Raw genomic sequence first — 20,436 nt, forward strand, 5'->3', positions numbered from 1 at the left:
TTGATAATTTTAATAATATTTTTTTATTCTTAAGAATATAACGAATTTGTTTTTATTTTTAATTTAGTTTGATGATTGAACGCAACGATGGTTTTTCAACGAATTTCAAATTAAAATAAACGAATATCTCTGTGGCAAAAAAAAAAAAGAACTAAATTATTATTGAGATTACAGTGATACAACCTAGATTTATTATGCGTCTACTATTTTACTTAGCGGAAAGGTAACTATTTTTTTTTTTATACACAACGACGATGCATTATTCATTCCTATCAGAATTTAAAATAGGTAAGAAACTACTGTACCAAAACGACAGTAATACGAACACGAGTATTTTACCGACATCTAGAAGATAATTATTATCAGTGCGTTTTATGCAAGGTGTTAAATATTAGTATCCGTTTAATATTTTTATTGTAACACAAGACTATAGTGTTCAAGCACTACATGGGTACATCATGGATATACTCGTAAAACTGAAAAATTCATAATTTACGCATCTCTAATTGGCTAGAAGTTATGTATGCCTGGTATAATATACGTATAAGTCTATTTATAAGTTATTAATTGCCCAGATATCATAATTAAATCGTGTGTGTTTTTATAACAGTTCGACCAATGGCTGGTCGAGATAAAAAACGTTTAAGTTAAAAACGTAATGATATATTATTATTAATATGTCACTCACTGGTCTCGCCGGGCTTGTAGAACTTGCTGGAAGTCTGCACGACCACGTCGCGCACCGATCCGACCAACCGCAACCTGGACGTGGTCTGGAGCGTGCAGTTTGTCGTACCGTTCACGCAGTCTGTTAGAGTTTGCAGGTAACACGTGTCCGGCGTCTGCGTGGGTACCGTCAGTGGAATGATTCCATCGCCTGTAACATGCAAACGTCACAATGCTAATAAATATCGAGTTGTATTCCGTAGAAGTAATATATATATATAAAGTTGTAGCTGTATGGTAAACGCATTGGCATTGTCTGGTAGCCCAATATATTGACGAAATTGGCGGCGATCTATTATTTAAGACGTTTATTATTTGCTTTTTTTTTTTGCGATAATACCTACTATTATTCTCATCGCGTTCAAAACTCACTAATATCAAAAAATCTAATAGCCTCATCGACACAACTGTATTATAATAATCTAGAAAAAAAAATAAGTGTTCGCAGGAATACCTATCTCCATCGGAAATAAGTATAATATAATATTTTTCATATTTTCGTATTTTTTCACACCGCATAATATAAAAAAATATTGCTGACGGGTTATATAATCAGTAGCACAACCTGATTTTCTTCGACATGAAAGGGTCTATATTTCATCGAATGTTCTGAACGCTGTGAAAGGTTCTTCACAGTTGTTGTGCTATCATTTTCGCCATCGTAATGCGAATCATTGCAAAATCGTTACTATATGAAAATGTATCTATGGTATACTCTAGGTTAAATAATAAATCATTTTATACGGTTCAAGGTGGAGTGTTCAATGCCGGTGACTCACCTCTCCTCGGTTACATCGCTGTATTTACTTATAAGTTTACGTTGCGGTCGCTTGTTCAGCGAGATTACCAATGGCCCGTTTCAATCGTATACCCAACAACATCATGTAATGTTATTGCTGGGTTTAATGCATAGAGTCAGGGAGAATAAATAACCACGTGTAATGGGTGGAATTGAACTATTGAAATTGAGTTAATTAAATTGTACGTCATACACTCATACTACTAATCGTTCTATCACTGTACGCTATGTCTAAATTCAATATTTACCCATTGATCACCATTGATAATAACCGAGCGTTTAAGACATATCCTTATGCAGAATTATGTATATAATATTATAAAATACAGTTAAATATGTGAATAGGCTTAAATGAAAAAGACGTAAAGACATGTACGAAAATTAACAAAATTGAAGCACATACAAATTATAAGCGGGCAAAAAATAATTTTCGAACAGATTACAGTACTAAATACTATTGTTGTATAGTATTTATAAAGCCTACACTTATCTCGGTTGAGCAGATTACGCGAGGACTACCGACAAAGTATGATGTATTTTTGAATTATTTGTACTTTAAGAAGTTCAAATATATCGATCGACATTCAAGTTTAATTTTTGGTTAAAACACGGTTCTAATGTGAGGTAATATTTAATCTTATTATTGTTACACACTATTGAAGTTGTTTTATTACATGTCAATCTGTTAAAATTTAATTTATTTTCAATTCAATATCAGTTTTAAATTTAAATTTAAATTTTTATTAAAATCGCAATATGGTTGAGTATCGAATACCTTAAAACTTCAGGATTTTGGAAATTCAAATAATGTGAATGCAAATTTTGTAGTTTTAGTTTCTAAAAATTAAAGTTTGCCCATCAATATAATATGCATAATATATTAATATTAAATATTATTAAATATTATTTCCGAGCATAAAATATATCCACTTCAATATATTTAATTTATTTTTTACTTAGGTTATATACGTAGTATAAACTGTTGTTTAGGTAGTGAAAATATAACCACGAACGGTTAATTCAAAACACAATTACTTGTTTAATATAATTTTGTTTTAAAGTTCATAAAACAATATTTCGTAAATCCCGTACACAAAAATATGGTGTTTTGTCGTAGCTGAAATTTTTTCCGCGGTTTCAATACGGTTCATAATATAAAACAACAATGTAAACATAATTCATTTACAGGAGAGAATTTTATTAACTTGGAACAATACGTTTGTAGAAATCTACTATAATTCACGTGATGCATACCTATATCTGCTAACGACAAACACAATACGACCGATCACAAATCCGTCGTAAAAATATAAACCTATTCGTATAATATCAGTCGGGTATTACTGTATACGTTTAGTATAATATTATGTTATATAAAATTGACGGCAGCGGAAAAGGCGAACGCGGTGGTAGCGCGAAAACTTTCTCCGCGATTCCGTTTCCAAACCGCGTTTAACCGGTGCGCCGCGCGAGACGTCGCTGCACCGAACGTTTTATATAACTCTAAGGATTAATATAATATCCGGCCTCGTCGCCGTTGTTGATCCCGACCAACCTATCGACCAGAAAAAAAAAACAAAACAAAAAAGAGTATTCCCACGGCGGCGGCGGGTGGCACGCGCGAACTAATCATAAAGTTTCTCTCAAAACAAATCTCTCTCCTCCTATATGCACTTCACTCTCACTCTCTCTCTCTCTCTCTCTGGGGACTGGAGTGAACGGATGGGTATATGTGGCAGGGAGACGGTAGGCGAATAAGGATCGGCGGCGTTTTGACGTCTGACAAACTCTCGTGAGTGTAAGTTTAACTATCCGTGCCAATTGGGCGTAAAGCGCTTTTTGTCATTAATTTCCCGGCGCGCGGCGGTGGCATACGACCATATTATATATATATATATATATATATGTACATATATATTTGTACATTATATCGAAACACCTCTCTCTCTCTCTCTCTCTTCCTCCCTTACCCTCACTCTGTTTTGCACTAACTCTCTCACACACTATTCGTACGCACGTATAGGTATCGAAGGTTTTTTGTGTGTGTGTGTGTGTGTGCATTTATACGATATATCGTCGTCGCCGACGTCTTTTTGGCATTTTAGGGTTTGTACTATACGTACAATCAGAGATCATTAATCCCGTTCGTCTTTTCAGTGGTCTATCGTTTCGCACCGGCCGCCACTATACGCGGTAGATGACAAACACACACACACATACGCACAATATAATGTCAACCCCCGCGAACGGGGTTGTAAATTATAAATCGCACTGCGTGCGGTCTGTACGATATCCGGGCAATATACATCATATTATATAGCGGTTATATCGAATATGTATCGCGAGAAATACGTAGGTACACTACTCGTCGTATTATAATACGTTTGCATTATGGCGTAGTGTTCAAAACTTACAGTTTGGTTCATTATATTATTATTATTACGTACAAGTGTAGTTATGACTGGGAGACGGAGAAAAAGTATATAGTGTGCGCGCAGTGCGGGAAACGCGGTACCTCGAACAACGGGTAGCATGAGCGGAAGGGGTGAGCGGTAGTCGGAGTAATGATGAGTGGTAGCACACACTATAATGCTGTATATGCGTGAGAGGTTATATTATAATAATATCACAGTTGTACACGAGCCAAGAACAAAAGGAATACGAGGACCACGCGAGCACTTCAAGACACGCGAGCAATTCGAATAATATAATATATTGTTATTATTACGTGTGTATTGTATGATATATGATGTGCACGTATATGTGTATGTAATAAGGCGGAGAGTGCATAACGCAATGATGATATTCGACCTTTACGCTCGTCCGTTTACTGTATCGCTGTTCACTCTGTCCTAAGCTATATAAATTAGTACTATATAATGTATATATATTATATATCATAAACGCGCAAAAGAACGTATACTCTCCGAGTATGGCGCAGAACTGAAGGGTATGAGTGGAACGATATTCGACCTTTGCTCTACCCGCCACCGCCGCCACCACCACCTATACATCAGCACGCACACCTGCACGAACCCGAGATTCGCACTCCTCTCTTCCGCTCACCAACCGTCATCGCTCTTCCCGCACACCACTCACCGATCCCGGATATAACAGTTCGGATTTTTGGTTCGTGACCCACAGTCCACAGTCTCGATCATCGGATGTATATTGTTGTTACCGTAGTCGTATTGTTATTACGTATTGTTATTATTGTACGTGTGTCCGTCGCAGGTGCACTTGACGACATTGCCCGCACGGCTTTTCCATCGGAAACATATTATACGTATACCTACCTAGGTATATATAGTTTATAATACCGCCAGTACCACGTCAACTCACTTGGCAGCTTTTGTTTTGTTTGGTTTTTATCGAAGAACACGCAATACGCGAAGGCGTAATATTACGACAAAGGCGTATATTTCAAAAAAAAAAAAATGCCGATTAATCAGCTTCTCACGTTCAATTCCAATTTGTAAAAACTATAGAACGAAGGGGGGGGGGTGTAGATATTTGTTATATAATGTTGTAATAAAATATCAATGTTCGATGGTTATTTTGTTTAGCAATAGTAAAAGTCTACGTAAAAAAATCATATGAATTCCATTTTCATAGTAGAACGCATATTACACATTCGTGTAATTTTTTTTATTCTTATATCTATAATAACTGACTTAAATATAATCTGAACGTGACATTTCCCTTTTTCCATACTACTGTATTTCTATAGTTTGTACCTTTTATAAGACGGTAGGTATGTATTTTTTCTTATACATTTAAAATTATTGTAATACGGCGTCAACGTATGCAATTTAGCTACATTTCCGTCATAAAATTCATTTTTCTGGTATCTTAAAATTCATAATAATATCATTTTTAATTAAATATGTTATATCTTATAATAATATGTATGATGACTATGATGTATTTTTTAATTTATGCGACAATGCATACAATAATAATTACACATTTACAAAATGGGTTATTTCACCATTTTAAGACTGATAATTAGACATGGAACATAATCATAACCCTATTATATTATTATACTTCTATAATAGTGGATTGATAAAAAAATGAGTTCCGTAGATTAAACTTAATATGTAGTATACATTTTGATTTTGTCTTAGGATTGATTAAATTGATTTATAATGTCATTGTATTTTTTTATCATTATTATATAATGCATTTTTCGAAAACAATAATAACAAAAGTTTATCATCGACTGTGGACCAAGTAATTTTGTTTTGATTGACTTATCAGTTTAGACTGATTCGTTTATATATTCGTTTTTTACTGCTATGGAGTCAGTGTAACGTTATTCGCTTACATATATATATATAAACAAATATATATAACGACTGGTTGTTACGTGTGAAAAAAAGGTATTTTAAAAGAAAAAAAAATATAATATAGAAGATAGAATCTCGTCGAAACGGCGTTTTTATCCGGACCGCAAGTCGACGGCGTGGACATATCAATTTCTCAGGGGGAGCTCTTCCAGAAATCCAATTGCCTTTTTATCGTGCCATACATACATATATAAATCTGTCTGGTTTTTTTGTCCTGCACTGCAGTCGTTCTACTCGACCATAGAGTGATTCGTATTATAATAATAGTAATAAAAAAAAACGTCACACACGAATCGCTATAAATATATATAGACACGGGTAGTTCATTTGAGGTATGGCACAAATTATTTCATAAACAAATAAAGTCATATTTTACATAATTTTAAGTAATCAAAAACAACATTTTTGGGGAAAAATATATATTTTACTACATTTTATGTTATCATTTTTTAAGTTTTTAACTCTTTTTGATGACAACATATATTTTTAATTTCATATTCAGGAAAAACATATTATTCAGAATATTTCGATCTACACAAATCAATTTTTGGTTAGGTAGTTTATAAGTTATAACTTATAAGTATTTACGGTCTTGAAGACAGATGTAGTGGACAAACATTTTACGGGAGTACTATACAGTACCACTCCATACATCCGATCATCAAAACTTTAAATCCTTATTACTTGTAGAGTAAACTACTATAGTACTCGTCTAAAATTCGATGAATATGAATCGAGACTCCAAAAAAATATTATGTTTTCAAATAATAAAATGAAAATATTAAAAATAAATTTATATATATATATATTTCCAAAAATTTTATTTTTTAAGTGTTTATAAGTACTTATATAAAAAAATATTTTGAAAAAGGTTAATAGGTTTTGAAATGACGAGTGTCTTACGTTAAATTGATTACTCAGAAGTATCCATACAATCTATTTACACACTGCCCCTTTCTCGCCGCCTAAGTATATAACATGTATATGATGGGTAATAATATTTTACTCGGTCGATTTTAAACTAGTTACCGGGTAATTGAATGTCGTGGTAGTCCGCAGTAGTAGTCTGGTCGTATATCTCACTGGCGATGTCGGTGTGGGTGGAGTTCTGCCGGCTCACCGAAGCACATTATTTTGTTAAGGGGAATGGGGTGGGTTAAGTCAGGGGTGATGGTGATGGCAGGCGGGAGTTAAGTTCATCCCCGAGCAGCCGCCCAAATCCCATTAAACGGCTGACTGACCGACATACGCGGTCATAATCTCCATATACTCTATATCTCTCACGTATATAATATGCGTGGCCCAGGGCTTTGATCGGTGGCCGGGGTGCTTGTAAGCCCCAAAGTGCACTGTCCATAATATACCGTTTAATATTATTATAGTAATATGCATAGATTAAAGTTTATTACAATATATTATTATGATAACATTTTAATTGCGTATATAAATGTAAATGTGCATACGTTTTATAATAGGTGTGTTTATAGGTTAAGGCTTTCGCTTGTGCATACAATTTTACTACCGGAACGAGTAACAAAACATATAATAACGATCGTGTACAATATTAAATTTTGTAACATTAACATTTTGACTGAAATTTAATATTATAATTTATAATTATGATTGATAGGATATAGAAAACATTTTAAAATTGAGTTTATAACTACAAATTATTTTAATTTATCTATATAGTTCTATAGACGTTGATTTGAATGTCTCAAAAATTATTTTTTACTCTTTTAGATTTTGTTTTATAAGAAATTAATTTTGTTATTATATACTTTACTTATATACTTTGTGTAAAAATATAGGTATATATAATATATATTTCAGTTTTCCTTAATATTACATTATTTAACTTGTTCAAACTTGAAAACAACAATTAGTTAGTTTAATACAGTTTAAGGAGATAATTAAAATATTTAGAATTTTTTTTTAAAACTACAAACAAAACATTTTTATTTTTTTATTTTAATGATAATATTTAAAAAGTCACCACCTAACCAACGGAAACAACGCTCTGACTGAACAAAGTTACAATTTTGGTTAATGTTGGACTACCATTAATTTACATTATTAACAGATATTTTGGGAGATCTATGTTTATAATAATATTTTACAAAAGTGTATTTATTTTACTATTTTGGTAAAAATTAAAATAATATACATATACCTAATTATCAAATATATAAAATATTTATATAAAAAATTTTTTCTGACTTAATCATTTAAATTTAATGCAAGTACATATAAGAAATTTTTTATATTTAATATATATTATATTATTATTATTATTATTTTCTTATAATATGTTTTTATATTATGGAATAATTGATAATAATATTGTTTTGGATATTAAAAACCAATGGTAATCATTTAATGAACAGTCAATGTAAACATATTATATATTTAAATATAAATAATAATTAAAAACATTTTATAGGTAAAAACTCAACATTATATTTTATCCATAATGTTTAGTCATGTATCTTTTCAGTTAATGATAACTATTGTTGATAATTTGTTCTAATAGTTGACAAATTCTGCACAGATAGTTTTTTTTCGTTAAGTTATTAGGAAATATTAAGATAACATAAAAGTACTCAAATATATTTAAACATTTATTATTATACTTTGAAAGTTTTTGTTATTATATTAACTATTAGTAAGTACTTACTTATTATTTTAAAAAACCATTACGCAAATACTGTATTATATCAATTTTAATATTAATGCAATTAAAATACTTCAGAAATAATGGATATTTATTGTAATAACTTTTTTTTTGGCACAAGACCGTAAAATAAGTTTATAACTGTATTGTGAAATTTACAACACTTCTATATATTTCAGGATTTATAAAAATATGTATTGACAAAAAAAAAAAAATTCTAAATATTATATATCCAGTGGTTGGTGATTTCTGTGACCTATAATATTATGTTCGTCAATGATTTCTTTAATATCTGATATAATGTAGAAAACATAAGTACGAGTATTTCTACGTTTAGTATAAATATACCAATATCAAAGTTTAAATTATCAAACTTTGATGGTACTTAGAAAGGGCTCTTTTGGTGTTGTTCATTTCGACTTAAAGCATAATACCGATCCAGTAAAATCTTACTTTAGGTATCACTTACTTGGTATAAAATCATCCCCTATAAATCCTGTATTACCTACCTTGGAATATAATACACTTGTATAATTTATGCCTAGGTTATATATTTGATATAATATATTTATATTACAGAACAAAGCTAGATAGATTAAAAAAATAATATTTATTTTTTATTTTTAGAACTGTTTATTTAAATAAAATTGTGTTTCTCGAATCGACCATAGTTTATATGGTTTATAAAATATAATAACTTAATAATATTTAAAATTATCATACAAAATATGTGGATTTGCATAGCCTCATTTTCGTGAAAATTTCAAGTATATTTATTGATATTTTTTTTTTCTGAAATATAATGAAATATCAAAAATTATTTAAGGAGAAATGATTATTTTATGGGTTAATATCGAACAAAAATTTTGTTTTTGTATAAAGGTTGAACTTATAAAAAACCTTGTATTAAATTTTTAAATCTTAAATGTAAAAAACAAACCTTTTTGAATTTGTAGCTACAAAATAATTAATTAATTTTTGCAATTTTTGTGAATATTGTCAAAATCATAATTTAAAACGTTTATAAAACAATATTATGATGACTATAGATATTTTTTAATTGAGAAATTAATAATTGTTTTGCCTATTTTTACCTATTGTATTAAACTTTCAATTATTTCTGGAAATTTCAAATACCTACCTAGGATTATTTGTTTTTAAGTTACATCAAAAAAACAAAATCGATTTTGTTAAACATTCTGATAATCAAAGTATTTTATCGACAACTTATCGTGTATTCACATACAAAAGAAAAAAATATCAAGATAAAATCAATACATTAATCGCTCTACTCAGAATCTAAAATAATTGATTTTAATTGAATTAGTGGGGACTATATATTTTAACAAGTAAGTACCTCATAATAAATTACAAAATACAAAAGGTTTATACAAGGTATCAGTTTTTACTAAATTTAATCAAATTTCGATAAATTAACATTATTAACTATAATTAAAGATACTTTTAAGAAATATAAAAATAATTATATAACATCATGTCCAATTAGTAATAATACGTTTTCCGTAATAACAAATTTCGAGTAATTTATGTTTACTTTGAGGTGTTCATTCAATTAAAGTAAGTAATCGACTACTTAATTTATATTGATCCGAGTTACTCATTTTTTTTTCTTTGGGGGGGGAGGGCAGTAATTTAGATTATTATTGAAGATTTGTACAATTAAAATATAATATGTGTTTGGTAGGTTCATTATGATAATATTTATGACAGATTAAAATATTTTATCAGGCATTGATTTTAAATATTAGACTTAAAATGCACTCGTTTTCGTAGTTTTGAAAAAAAGTATACATAATTTTATGTATAATAATTAATAATATATTATAAATTATAATTTTCGTATACGAAAACATAGAATTATTATTTTAATATTGTGCAAGCTGCAAGATACGATTTACCAAAAATTGTATTCTCGTTTATTCAAATACGAATTAGGTAACGATTTTTTAGGCGATGTTCAAACGATTTTTTTTCAGCTGTTTTACATGTGCTAAACACGCTATTGCGTTTATGTGAACTTAAAGTACCTATTTATTCGAAAATTTTGAAAGATCACAAATCACGAAAATTATGATTTAATTATTTCTAAAAAAAGAAGACAAATAAAATGTATTTTTTGTTTTTGCAAATAGATGTCGGTACACATGATGATTCAAAAAAAAAAAAAAAATACCAATCATAGCATTAAAAAAATTATGTCGGCTGATTATTTTTCGAAATATTGTCGTCGCCGTCGTCATTACGCATGGCATGAATTATATTATACGTTTGCGGTTTGAATTCTTCACCTACATAAAGTGGTGGAGAGGTATCCATTAGGTCGGCTTTGGTGAGGGGGAGAGAACACCTCGCTACGTTAGGTTGCGGAAGGGATGGTTGACAATTGGTGGTTGAATAATGGTCCGTCGGTACGTGAAATATGACCTGTCACCGCGCGCCGAGAACCGACTGGATTCGTCGTTGAGCTGTGGTATGGAGAGGATCGACTGTGACCCCGCGGCAACACCAGTAGTATATTTAGAATTCATCTTGCCGTGCGGGGTCATGGTGGATGATAGGATTTAAATATACAGCGGTAATAAATAGACGAGACTTATTTAATTGCGCCATATATACAATATACTAAAACCGTAACGATTAATAATATACATACATTATAACTCTGCTCTAACCGGTGGAGTAGTGTGGTGTTTCTCAACCACCGTGTCACAAAATAGGTAATAAAATATATCAAATACTGGAAACTTAGTATTTACAATGTAATAATATAAAAGTATTTTTGTTAAAATTAATATCGGATGAGATAAATGCGTTTATATCAACATTTTATTTTTTGTTTAAGAGTTATATTTAAAATATTTATTCTAATGATAATGTTTCTAAATAAAATATCAAATAGTAAGTACGGTTTTTTTTTTATAGGGGTCATTTTCGTTTTTTTTGAACGACGTGTCGCCGTAATAATAGTAGGTCAAGAAACACTCTCAACCTTTCGTATTTTCGATTATTTAAAAATTCGAAAGCCCAATTATTATTAACTGACGTTTGTACAATATAAGCCATATACAACTCATCTAATTATCAAGTGTTCTGTAACGATTCAACAATTTAAACTAAATGTAAATCAGCTTTTTTACTCCAAAAATTTGAGTATTACATCATCATACAACTATACGAATTTTATTTCATCGTTGGTCAAATCAAGATTGTCGTATACATCGTAACTATTTTCAACGGATTGATATCATTTTTCGGCAGATAATATCACAGAATAATTCTGTGATAATATTGTAATTATTGGAAATGGTATCAATTCAACGAAGTTTTCGTCGGAATAAGTTCTGATCGTGTTTCGTTTAACCCGTATATCGCAGGTATAATATACGCATACAAATGGACACACACAATAACGTGATATTGCAGTATTGTTATTCACAGATATTATATAATATAAGTGGCAGTAATGTGGATGATGAATTACAGCGATGGACGTTCGATGATACCGCGGCGGAAGTTTCGGGTTTTGAAACAATATAATATTATGTGTGCACACAATGTATGATAATAATACGTATATATATATATATATATATGTATATATTATACGCGCGCAGTGGGGATCGGTTCGAAAAGCTTCGGGAATCAAATTATATTCCCAGTGCGGGTATGGTCACATACATTGGCGTTTTAATTGTCTGCACGAACGATGAGCTCGGAAAAAAAAATAACGCACATAAAACAAAATATCGGTCACGGATACACGACGACGTATATTATTATGTAATAATAATAGTAATAATAATAATAATAATATAGCGATGCGGCGTGACGTTTGTTTGTAAACACCATGTTGGTTTTGGCATCCAAACGAGGTCAGTTTTATTTATAATTGTTCACTCTCTCTCACTTTTTCTCTCTCTTACGCACACACACACACACACATATACACATTCGCCAGATACGATATAATTTATGACGGAGCGCAAATGTTTTGTTTGTCAAATAAACGCTGATTTTCTAGAATAAAGCGCTCACCCACCGCGCGTATTATATACGACCGATTGGCGATTATTATTATTATTCATATTATATGTGCATAGGATGTATATTGTGCTGGAGGAATTTTCATCGCCACTCGTTCATTATTGCACACGTGATAATATCCGTCGATATGCTTATTATTATTATTTTTACGTTTATTTATATATATATATATATTAAGGTTTGTATTATTTTCAGTGGCGTATCTGCAGGTGGCATAGGAATATATTTTTTTTATTACCTACGTAATAATATGGTCGAAATTTAAATGCGAATGCCAAATACAGGTTTTTAAAATTTAATTTTTGACATAACGAGTTGATTCTTACGTTAAAAATTGATTTTGCGAATCATTCAAAAAACAAATTATTTGTATGCTTTTGTGTAACAACGTAAATATTTAAGAAGCATTTAATAACGTTAAGAAGTTTTAATATTAAGTATGGTCTTGCACCGAACTTTTCAATCTAAAAATTAAAAGCCCATTTCATAACTTCAAGTTGTCAATCATTTCAAAGCTAAAATATAATTATTTATTTTTTGAGAAGTTGTATATTATAATTTTTTTTTTTACTGAATATTCTAGCAATTTCGTTTTTTACGGGAATATTAATTTTTTTTTATAAAGTTATATAAAGTTATATTTATCGTAATACAACTAATAAAATAATACCAATCGATGCCCCACCAGTAGAAACAAATCATGACGTGTAATTGCACGTGAATTACATAAGAAAACACTGTACTTCGGTATTCATATCGTATTGTGTTATCAATGTTGTGATACGGTTATTCAACTTTTTAGACACTTAATTATTACACTAAATGTTAAGTGTATATTAAATTTAATTAATTAGACTCAATATAACACAACCTTTTCGGTAGTTTTCAAATTTATGAACTCTTACTCAATCTGGTATACATTTTACGGGTCTGGGTGATATCTCGCTACGCGAATAATAATAATTATTCGAATATTTGTATTATATATTATTATTACAGATGCACTTGAGCTAAACAAAAGCGGTTTAAACTCAATTTGACAACACGCTTGATTGACCTTCAATTAGACACTTCGACTTTGAAAATAACTGAATAACTTTTTTGGTCATCATATAATTAACAAGGTAAGCGAATCACTTTCGGTAGTGAAATGTAAATTTCTATGTTTGTACATAGTAATAAGCACAAAAAAAAAAAATGAAACGTCACGTATTCATTACGTTCTATAAAGACCGTTTCGACCAACCTGAACAACCGCGACACGCGCACGCATGACGATAATAAATGCATTTTTTTAGTATAATTGTATATAATACACCTATATTGTTCTTTTGTTTATTTAATTATTATAATTGTTTAAATACCAAGTAAAATTTTATAACCATTAATTAATTATACTATAACCTGTTTTGTAGTGTAGAATAGAATTAATTATATGTTAGTCATGACTGTACGCACCTATCATGTGAATTTAATATTATATATTTTGTATTTTGGGCATTAGCCATCTATAATAAAATTAATTAATATCGTTCGTGTGGTCAAATCCAACATGATGTAAATAGCTTAAATGTATATTATTTTCTTTTTGCGTTGTAGATTTACGATGCCTTATACAATAATACGTATAATAATTATTACAAAAGTAACATTGTGATATTATAGTCTACGCGGTGGTTAGGTTCATAAAGATATGTACACACATACATTATATTGATATTTTTGTGTATCGGTATGAATAATTTTAAGTTAATTCCAAGTATAATATTGATTTTTTATGTCTGAGGGGGGGAGGGTCAATGGTCTTTTATTTTATCATAGGCTAGCCCGTGCCACCGCGTCAAAAATACTTCCGGATGACTATACGTGAACTAATAACATACTAATTATGTATGTAATTGATGATAATTTTTTTTTTTAATAATAATTAAGAATAACCATTACTAGGAAAAATAATCGTAAATAAAATTATAGTTAAAAAATAAATTAAATAAGTGATAAAAATAATTTTACATATTTCCAATCACTGTATTTTATTGGAACATGTATACTATATACATCAGAAAATAATTTTTCATTAAAAGGTTTTAAGTTATTAATGTTATTAAAATAATTATATTCAGAAATAATAATATAGTAGAAATGGTATGTTATTGTTATCGACGTTCCACAACTTCGTCATTTCGGGGAAAAATTAAATACCAATACTAAAAATAAACAAAAAAAACCAATTATACCTGTCTTCTTGGGGTACTACACTTGATCGCCTTAAATACATTTCAAAATATTATCTCATTGGCCATTGCCATTCAAAATATTGTGAATCATAAAAGTGAACACTGTATATTTTTTCGATGAGTAGTCGACACTGGGGGTCGGCGATCAGGGCCGTGTTTATAATGTCGACTGCCCAGTACCCGTGAAATCGTTTGAACGTATAAAATTAAAAAGTTCTTATTCATTCATACTAGCTGAGTATCTTAAACAACCAGCGAAATAACTCTACAGTCCACTTATAAAAATATTATATTATTATTAATTAACATTTATTTTGTATAATTTTTGCAAATTTTTTTTTGTGATTTTTGAGGACGAGTGACTGTGAATTATAATGCAGCAAAATCAACTTATATTTTTGAAGTGAAAACACGAAAAGCAGACTTAATATTTCATCTGTAATACGATTTATTTCTTATAATTTCATATGCTTCGTATTAGAAAATGTACATTCACAAATGTAGGTCGTTCCAACCACAGATAACATTTTTAAAGCGAAATCTCGTAAAAGTGGATATTTTTCAACGGGTAATGTTTTCCAAAACTACACATCAATCTCTTTTGTAGATAAAAATCTGGTTTGCAAGATCTGTTTGTAATTCACATATAAATCTAATTGAAGAGAAGCGTCTTGTGCTTGTAAATTTCTTATCACATAATATAATATGTATTATTATTATTATTATTATTATATTGACGGCGCACAGCTTGGATAAAATAAATAATAAAATGGACTGCGAGGCTGTCTGACACGTAAAGTTTCAAATATCAATCAAATCTCAAACCACGGTAGTAAATTGACTTTTTCGAACGTATACGGTACGGCTATTTTAATAGCCAGGTCATATTTTTACGGTCGTGATTCGCTACAGTGCAGAGCTTATTCTGTATACTAAGCATAGGGACGTGTGCAATACATCAAACGCGTTTTTTATTTTTCCATTACATATACTATATACATCATATACAGTATTTCTCCGTCATAATGGCCAGACATCATAAAACGTCGTTATAAACGCATGTACTGGCACGCATAGTGTACGACGTAGACATTATGTCTAAAATGCATATTATACGGTTTTTAACAATCGCGGCTGGTTTTTCAAATAATCCATCGAAGAACGATTGTGTTATGGTAATGAATAATAATATATTATATAGGTTGTCAGTTTGTCACAATAAATTTGTTTAGACATTGTTCAACTAAACTTTACCTAAACCAAAATGTTCAACTATTGAATACTTATTATACTTAACAGGTTTCCATGTGTGTTGATTTATTAGGTATTATACAATGATGATATATGCGATATAATATGCGCCAACCTGTTTTTGATATAATTGTTTTTTTATATTATTATTTCGAAATTTAAACTATGTAGTATTCAAATAATTGTAGCTATTGCCTATTTATTTATTATGATAAATAACATATTTTTATTTTTATATTTTTGTTTATTACAGTAAAAATAACAAACTTTAGATATTAAAAATTAAATTTTTTTCAAACTTTCTACTAATATTTATTAATAAATACATTTTATGCAACGATTGGAGCAAATGCAATTCAAACATTAACCTTTTCCGTCCCGAGTAAAATTCGACTAAAAATAATCGTGATTCGACTTTATCCGTTCGTTCGGATATTAATATAAGTAAAGACTGAAGTTGCGTATTATACGGCATATAGGATAAATATATTTACAGATTTAAGAAAGTCGGACCGTTTCAAATGTTGTACAACATTTGATAGTTTAAAAAAATAAACCGTTATTCAGACACGTTACACAAAATTCTGTATTACTATACTAATCTGCTTATTAAAAAATAAAATTAAACGTACAACAAACGTAAATTTATCCAAATGTAATCTAATAAATATTTTTAAATACAATAATATGTGGGCACTTCAAGTCTTATCCAATGTTGTAGGTTTTATTTTTTGTTCTTGAAAATACAAATAGGATTTAACGGAACCTGATTTCTTAGTGTTTGTGTTGTGTGCACAAAATATATTGTATTGATTTTGTATTTAATATTTCTTGGGAGTTTCTACATTTGCTCAACTGTACTATTAAAAATGATTTAACTCTAGCACGTGGTTATAATTTATTTGTTCTGTATACCTACATTTTGAAGAAATAACCTAATACGAATGCCTTGTAATGTGATATATTGTAACAAGGGTTCTGTATTTACTTTAATATGTTTACTATAGTGATTTACTATAATAGGTAATCAAATTATATTTTTTAAAAAAATTTAGGAAATACATAATATATATAGTGTACACCCTATGATAGAAAGTACATAGTTATATATTTTCATTAAATTTGTATTTTAAAACTGGTTATTAATTTATTATTTATATATATTATATATATTAATAAAAAATAATATCTATGATATTTTCAATTAAGACATTAGACAACTTTGGTGTTGAATTTTATAATAACCGTCATATTAATCACTTCCTATAATATTATATATACTTCAAGTAAATAAAAATGTATACAAAACGTATATTTATGAATGAATAATAAAAAATAATAATATATTTTATGAAACTATCGTGCTCAAACCACGTATTATTATACATACTATGATGTTGGAATATTAATTCATATGTATTATGTACATAATATGTAAAATACATAACAGTATATGTTATCTTAGTGATGCTATACTGCGTATTTGTAAGTAATAACTAAGCTGTATACCTACTTGAAAATTGATTATCGCTGTTTTGTCCGCAAACCATAAAGCTGTCAAAATATTTGACAATAACAGTTTTGTAAAGTATTCAGATACTAAAAACTTGGACAATGTATTTTAAATACTTTCTTAAAGTATTTATATTCTAAACCAAATACTTTTTCTTTATAGTTTATAATATATTTCCTATTTTAAATTTAATCGTGTTCAATAAAAATAAAATTTTAAAATACATATTATTTATAAATACATATTTTATTTATGTGTTTATGTGGCTTATATTCAACCACCAATTCAAATTTATCTTGGCATTGGAAATATATGATAAATGTACAGTTATACAAAATAATTATACGTAAAATGTATACAATTAATGTAACATAAGAAAACGCTAAAATATTAGATTATTTGTTTTAAAGGAGAAAATTTTTTTTTTATAAAATTTAAAAATGTTTTAAAGTATTAATGAATATTTTTTTAAAGTATTTGTATTAAAATACGTACTTTAAATACTTTTTAAAACTAGTATCTGTATCTGTACTAGAATACTTTAAAAGAATATATGTTATAAGACTGATTAACAATATGTGCGTCGATGAGTTTCCACCCAATTATAATAAATCTGTACAACTATAATTATTATGTTTTGGGTAATTGTACGGATTCATCGATTATACGTATAACAGTACGGTAGAACCATTCATAATAGCGCCACAGATAACGAATGGTCTTTTGCATCATTGACAATAATACAAAGGTTTTGTGACAACACATAAATCAGAGATTGAATTTAGAAGTATATCAATATAATATAATGGTTTGTCAATGTGTGACACCCTAACAAACCATAAAAAATACCTAATACTAAATTAATAATAAATAAAATGTTTATATTATAGTCATTGACACACGTGCCACACACATATACAGTCAAACAAACAATCATGTTAATACCATAAAAGAGACACATAATGGCAAGTTCAATAGTCTTAGACCATCAAACATAATATTATAACGCACTAAAGAACTCAGGATGACGTAAGTCATTTAAAACATTGAATGGTATTAATTTTGATGATCACGTGAGGTAATAAATATATCAACTAGAACATATTATTTAAGCTATATTCCACGAAACCCTACCCTGTTAAAGGTTAAAATTATAACTCAAAAGCTCTGAAAATGCTCACTGAATTACCTATACATAATAAGAGGCTCCTCAATTGCGTTACAGATGTATTTGAAAATATAATATATATTTTTCATTTTATTTTTGAATAGCGATTTATTTTGTTATTTATTTGTCGTTATTATATTATTATAATATTATAATTACATAATTATTAAATATTATATACATAATAAGTAAATGTTAAGGTTGATTTTATTAGTGAAATGTCAACAAAATTATTATATTTTCATAATTAAGTAAAAATAATTAAAAAAAAAAAAATGGATTTTATTCAAAATAATTAAAAAAGTCTCAATATTAACACTCTTTAGAAATTAATAATTAGTTCTTAGTCATTAAATACATTTGGTTACAAATAAAATTAAATAGAGTTAAAATTTGCAATTTGCATACAAGGTGTTGAATTTATAATAATAAAATACTATTAATTTAACGTTTGTATAAGTGAATCATTTTTTTAATTGCTATCTAAATAATTGAAATATAATATGAAGATTTTTAATTTAATTTTAGATATTTACATAACTAGTTTTTTTATCATATAAATTTAACGGATTATAGTATTTTATTTACTTTTATTCTTTTTTTCCAAAATATTCAATAATGTTTAGAATTATTTTTTTGTTAATGTTATGTTGTTTTTTTATTTATTAACTTAATAGTATGGAATTTATATATTATACCTATGTATTTGAATGATTTAGAAAAAAATAATCGTAATTTGCGAGATTATAAATTATAATCATTTGTAAAATAAATATTTTACTAAATAAAATACCTAGTCTATAATATTAGCAATAATCTTCATAAAAATAACCACGTAAATATTTTTTTATCATATTGTAACTTCCAAAAATTATCTACAATATGTTTAATATTAATATTATAAATTAATTAGTTTTTTATATAAATTAAGCAGTTTTAGTTGATACTGTATTTGACAATGAACCATTCAACAAACTTCGTACTAATAAAAAGTATTAATATTTTTTGATTAATTATGTAATATTTTATTTTAAATTTGTAATGGTTTTCGGTTTTAACCGTTTATTATTGATTGTATTTAAATATTCATTAAAATACAATTGTACTGTTTCTGTTCTATACCTTTATATGATGAATGAGCAGGTATAATATATTTTAGTAAAAGTTTCCCAAAGCTAATAAATTGGGAGCTTGTAATGAATATTAAATAGTTGATTACTGAGCGCATATAACTATTAACTTAGTTACCTTTGATAGTTTAATTTAATCGGAAATAAAATGCTTAGCTTAGATTTTGCAATTATAATATTTAAATTTAGTATATATTAGAATAATATATTGTTACTTATATTATATTTAATAGTATTTGATAATTTTTAGTTTAATTGTAATTAATTAGATACACTATAGAGAAACATTTCTTTAACCAATCTTATAAAAAAAAAGGTTGTGATATGTTAATATAGGTTTGATTAGATTAGTTTTCCATTAATATAATATAGTAATATTGTGTTTAAAATTATATGTATTTGAATTATTACTTTATAGTGTTTTGTGTATTTCAATAAAATAACGAAAAACAGATTAAAAACTAATTAATTTTTGTGGTGTAACTATTTCAATATTTTTTATTGTGTTGTAGCTCATTAAT

The 20,436-nt window shown here is 28.3% G+C and overlaps 1 protein-coding gene across 3 annotated transcripts in view; it reads right to left on the bottom strand.

Annotated features, from left to right (window-relative positions):
* LOC132918078 (C3 and PZP-like alpha-2-macroglobulin domain-containing protein 8) overlaps positions 1-20,436 on the bottom strand; it is a 147,033-nt gene that overhangs the window by 15,553 nt on the left and 111,044 nt on the right. For all 3 annotated transcript variants that reach the window (XM_060979158.1, XM_060979155.1, XM_060979156.1), the window contains exon 4: positions 689-877. In XM_060979158.1, coding sequence (XP_060835141.1) covers positions 689-877 — 189 coding nt within the window. The remainder of the gene's footprint in view (positions 1-688; positions 878-20,436) is intronic.

The sequence above is a fragment of the Rhopalosiphum padi genome, chromosome 1 (assembly GCF_020882245.1).
Source record: "Rhopalosiphum padi isolate XX-2018 chromosome 1, ASM2088224v1, whole genome shotgun sequence".
Classification (NCBI taxonomy): Eukaryota; Metazoa; Arthropoda; class Insecta; order Hemiptera; family Aphididae; genus Rhopalosiphum; species Rhopalosiphum padi.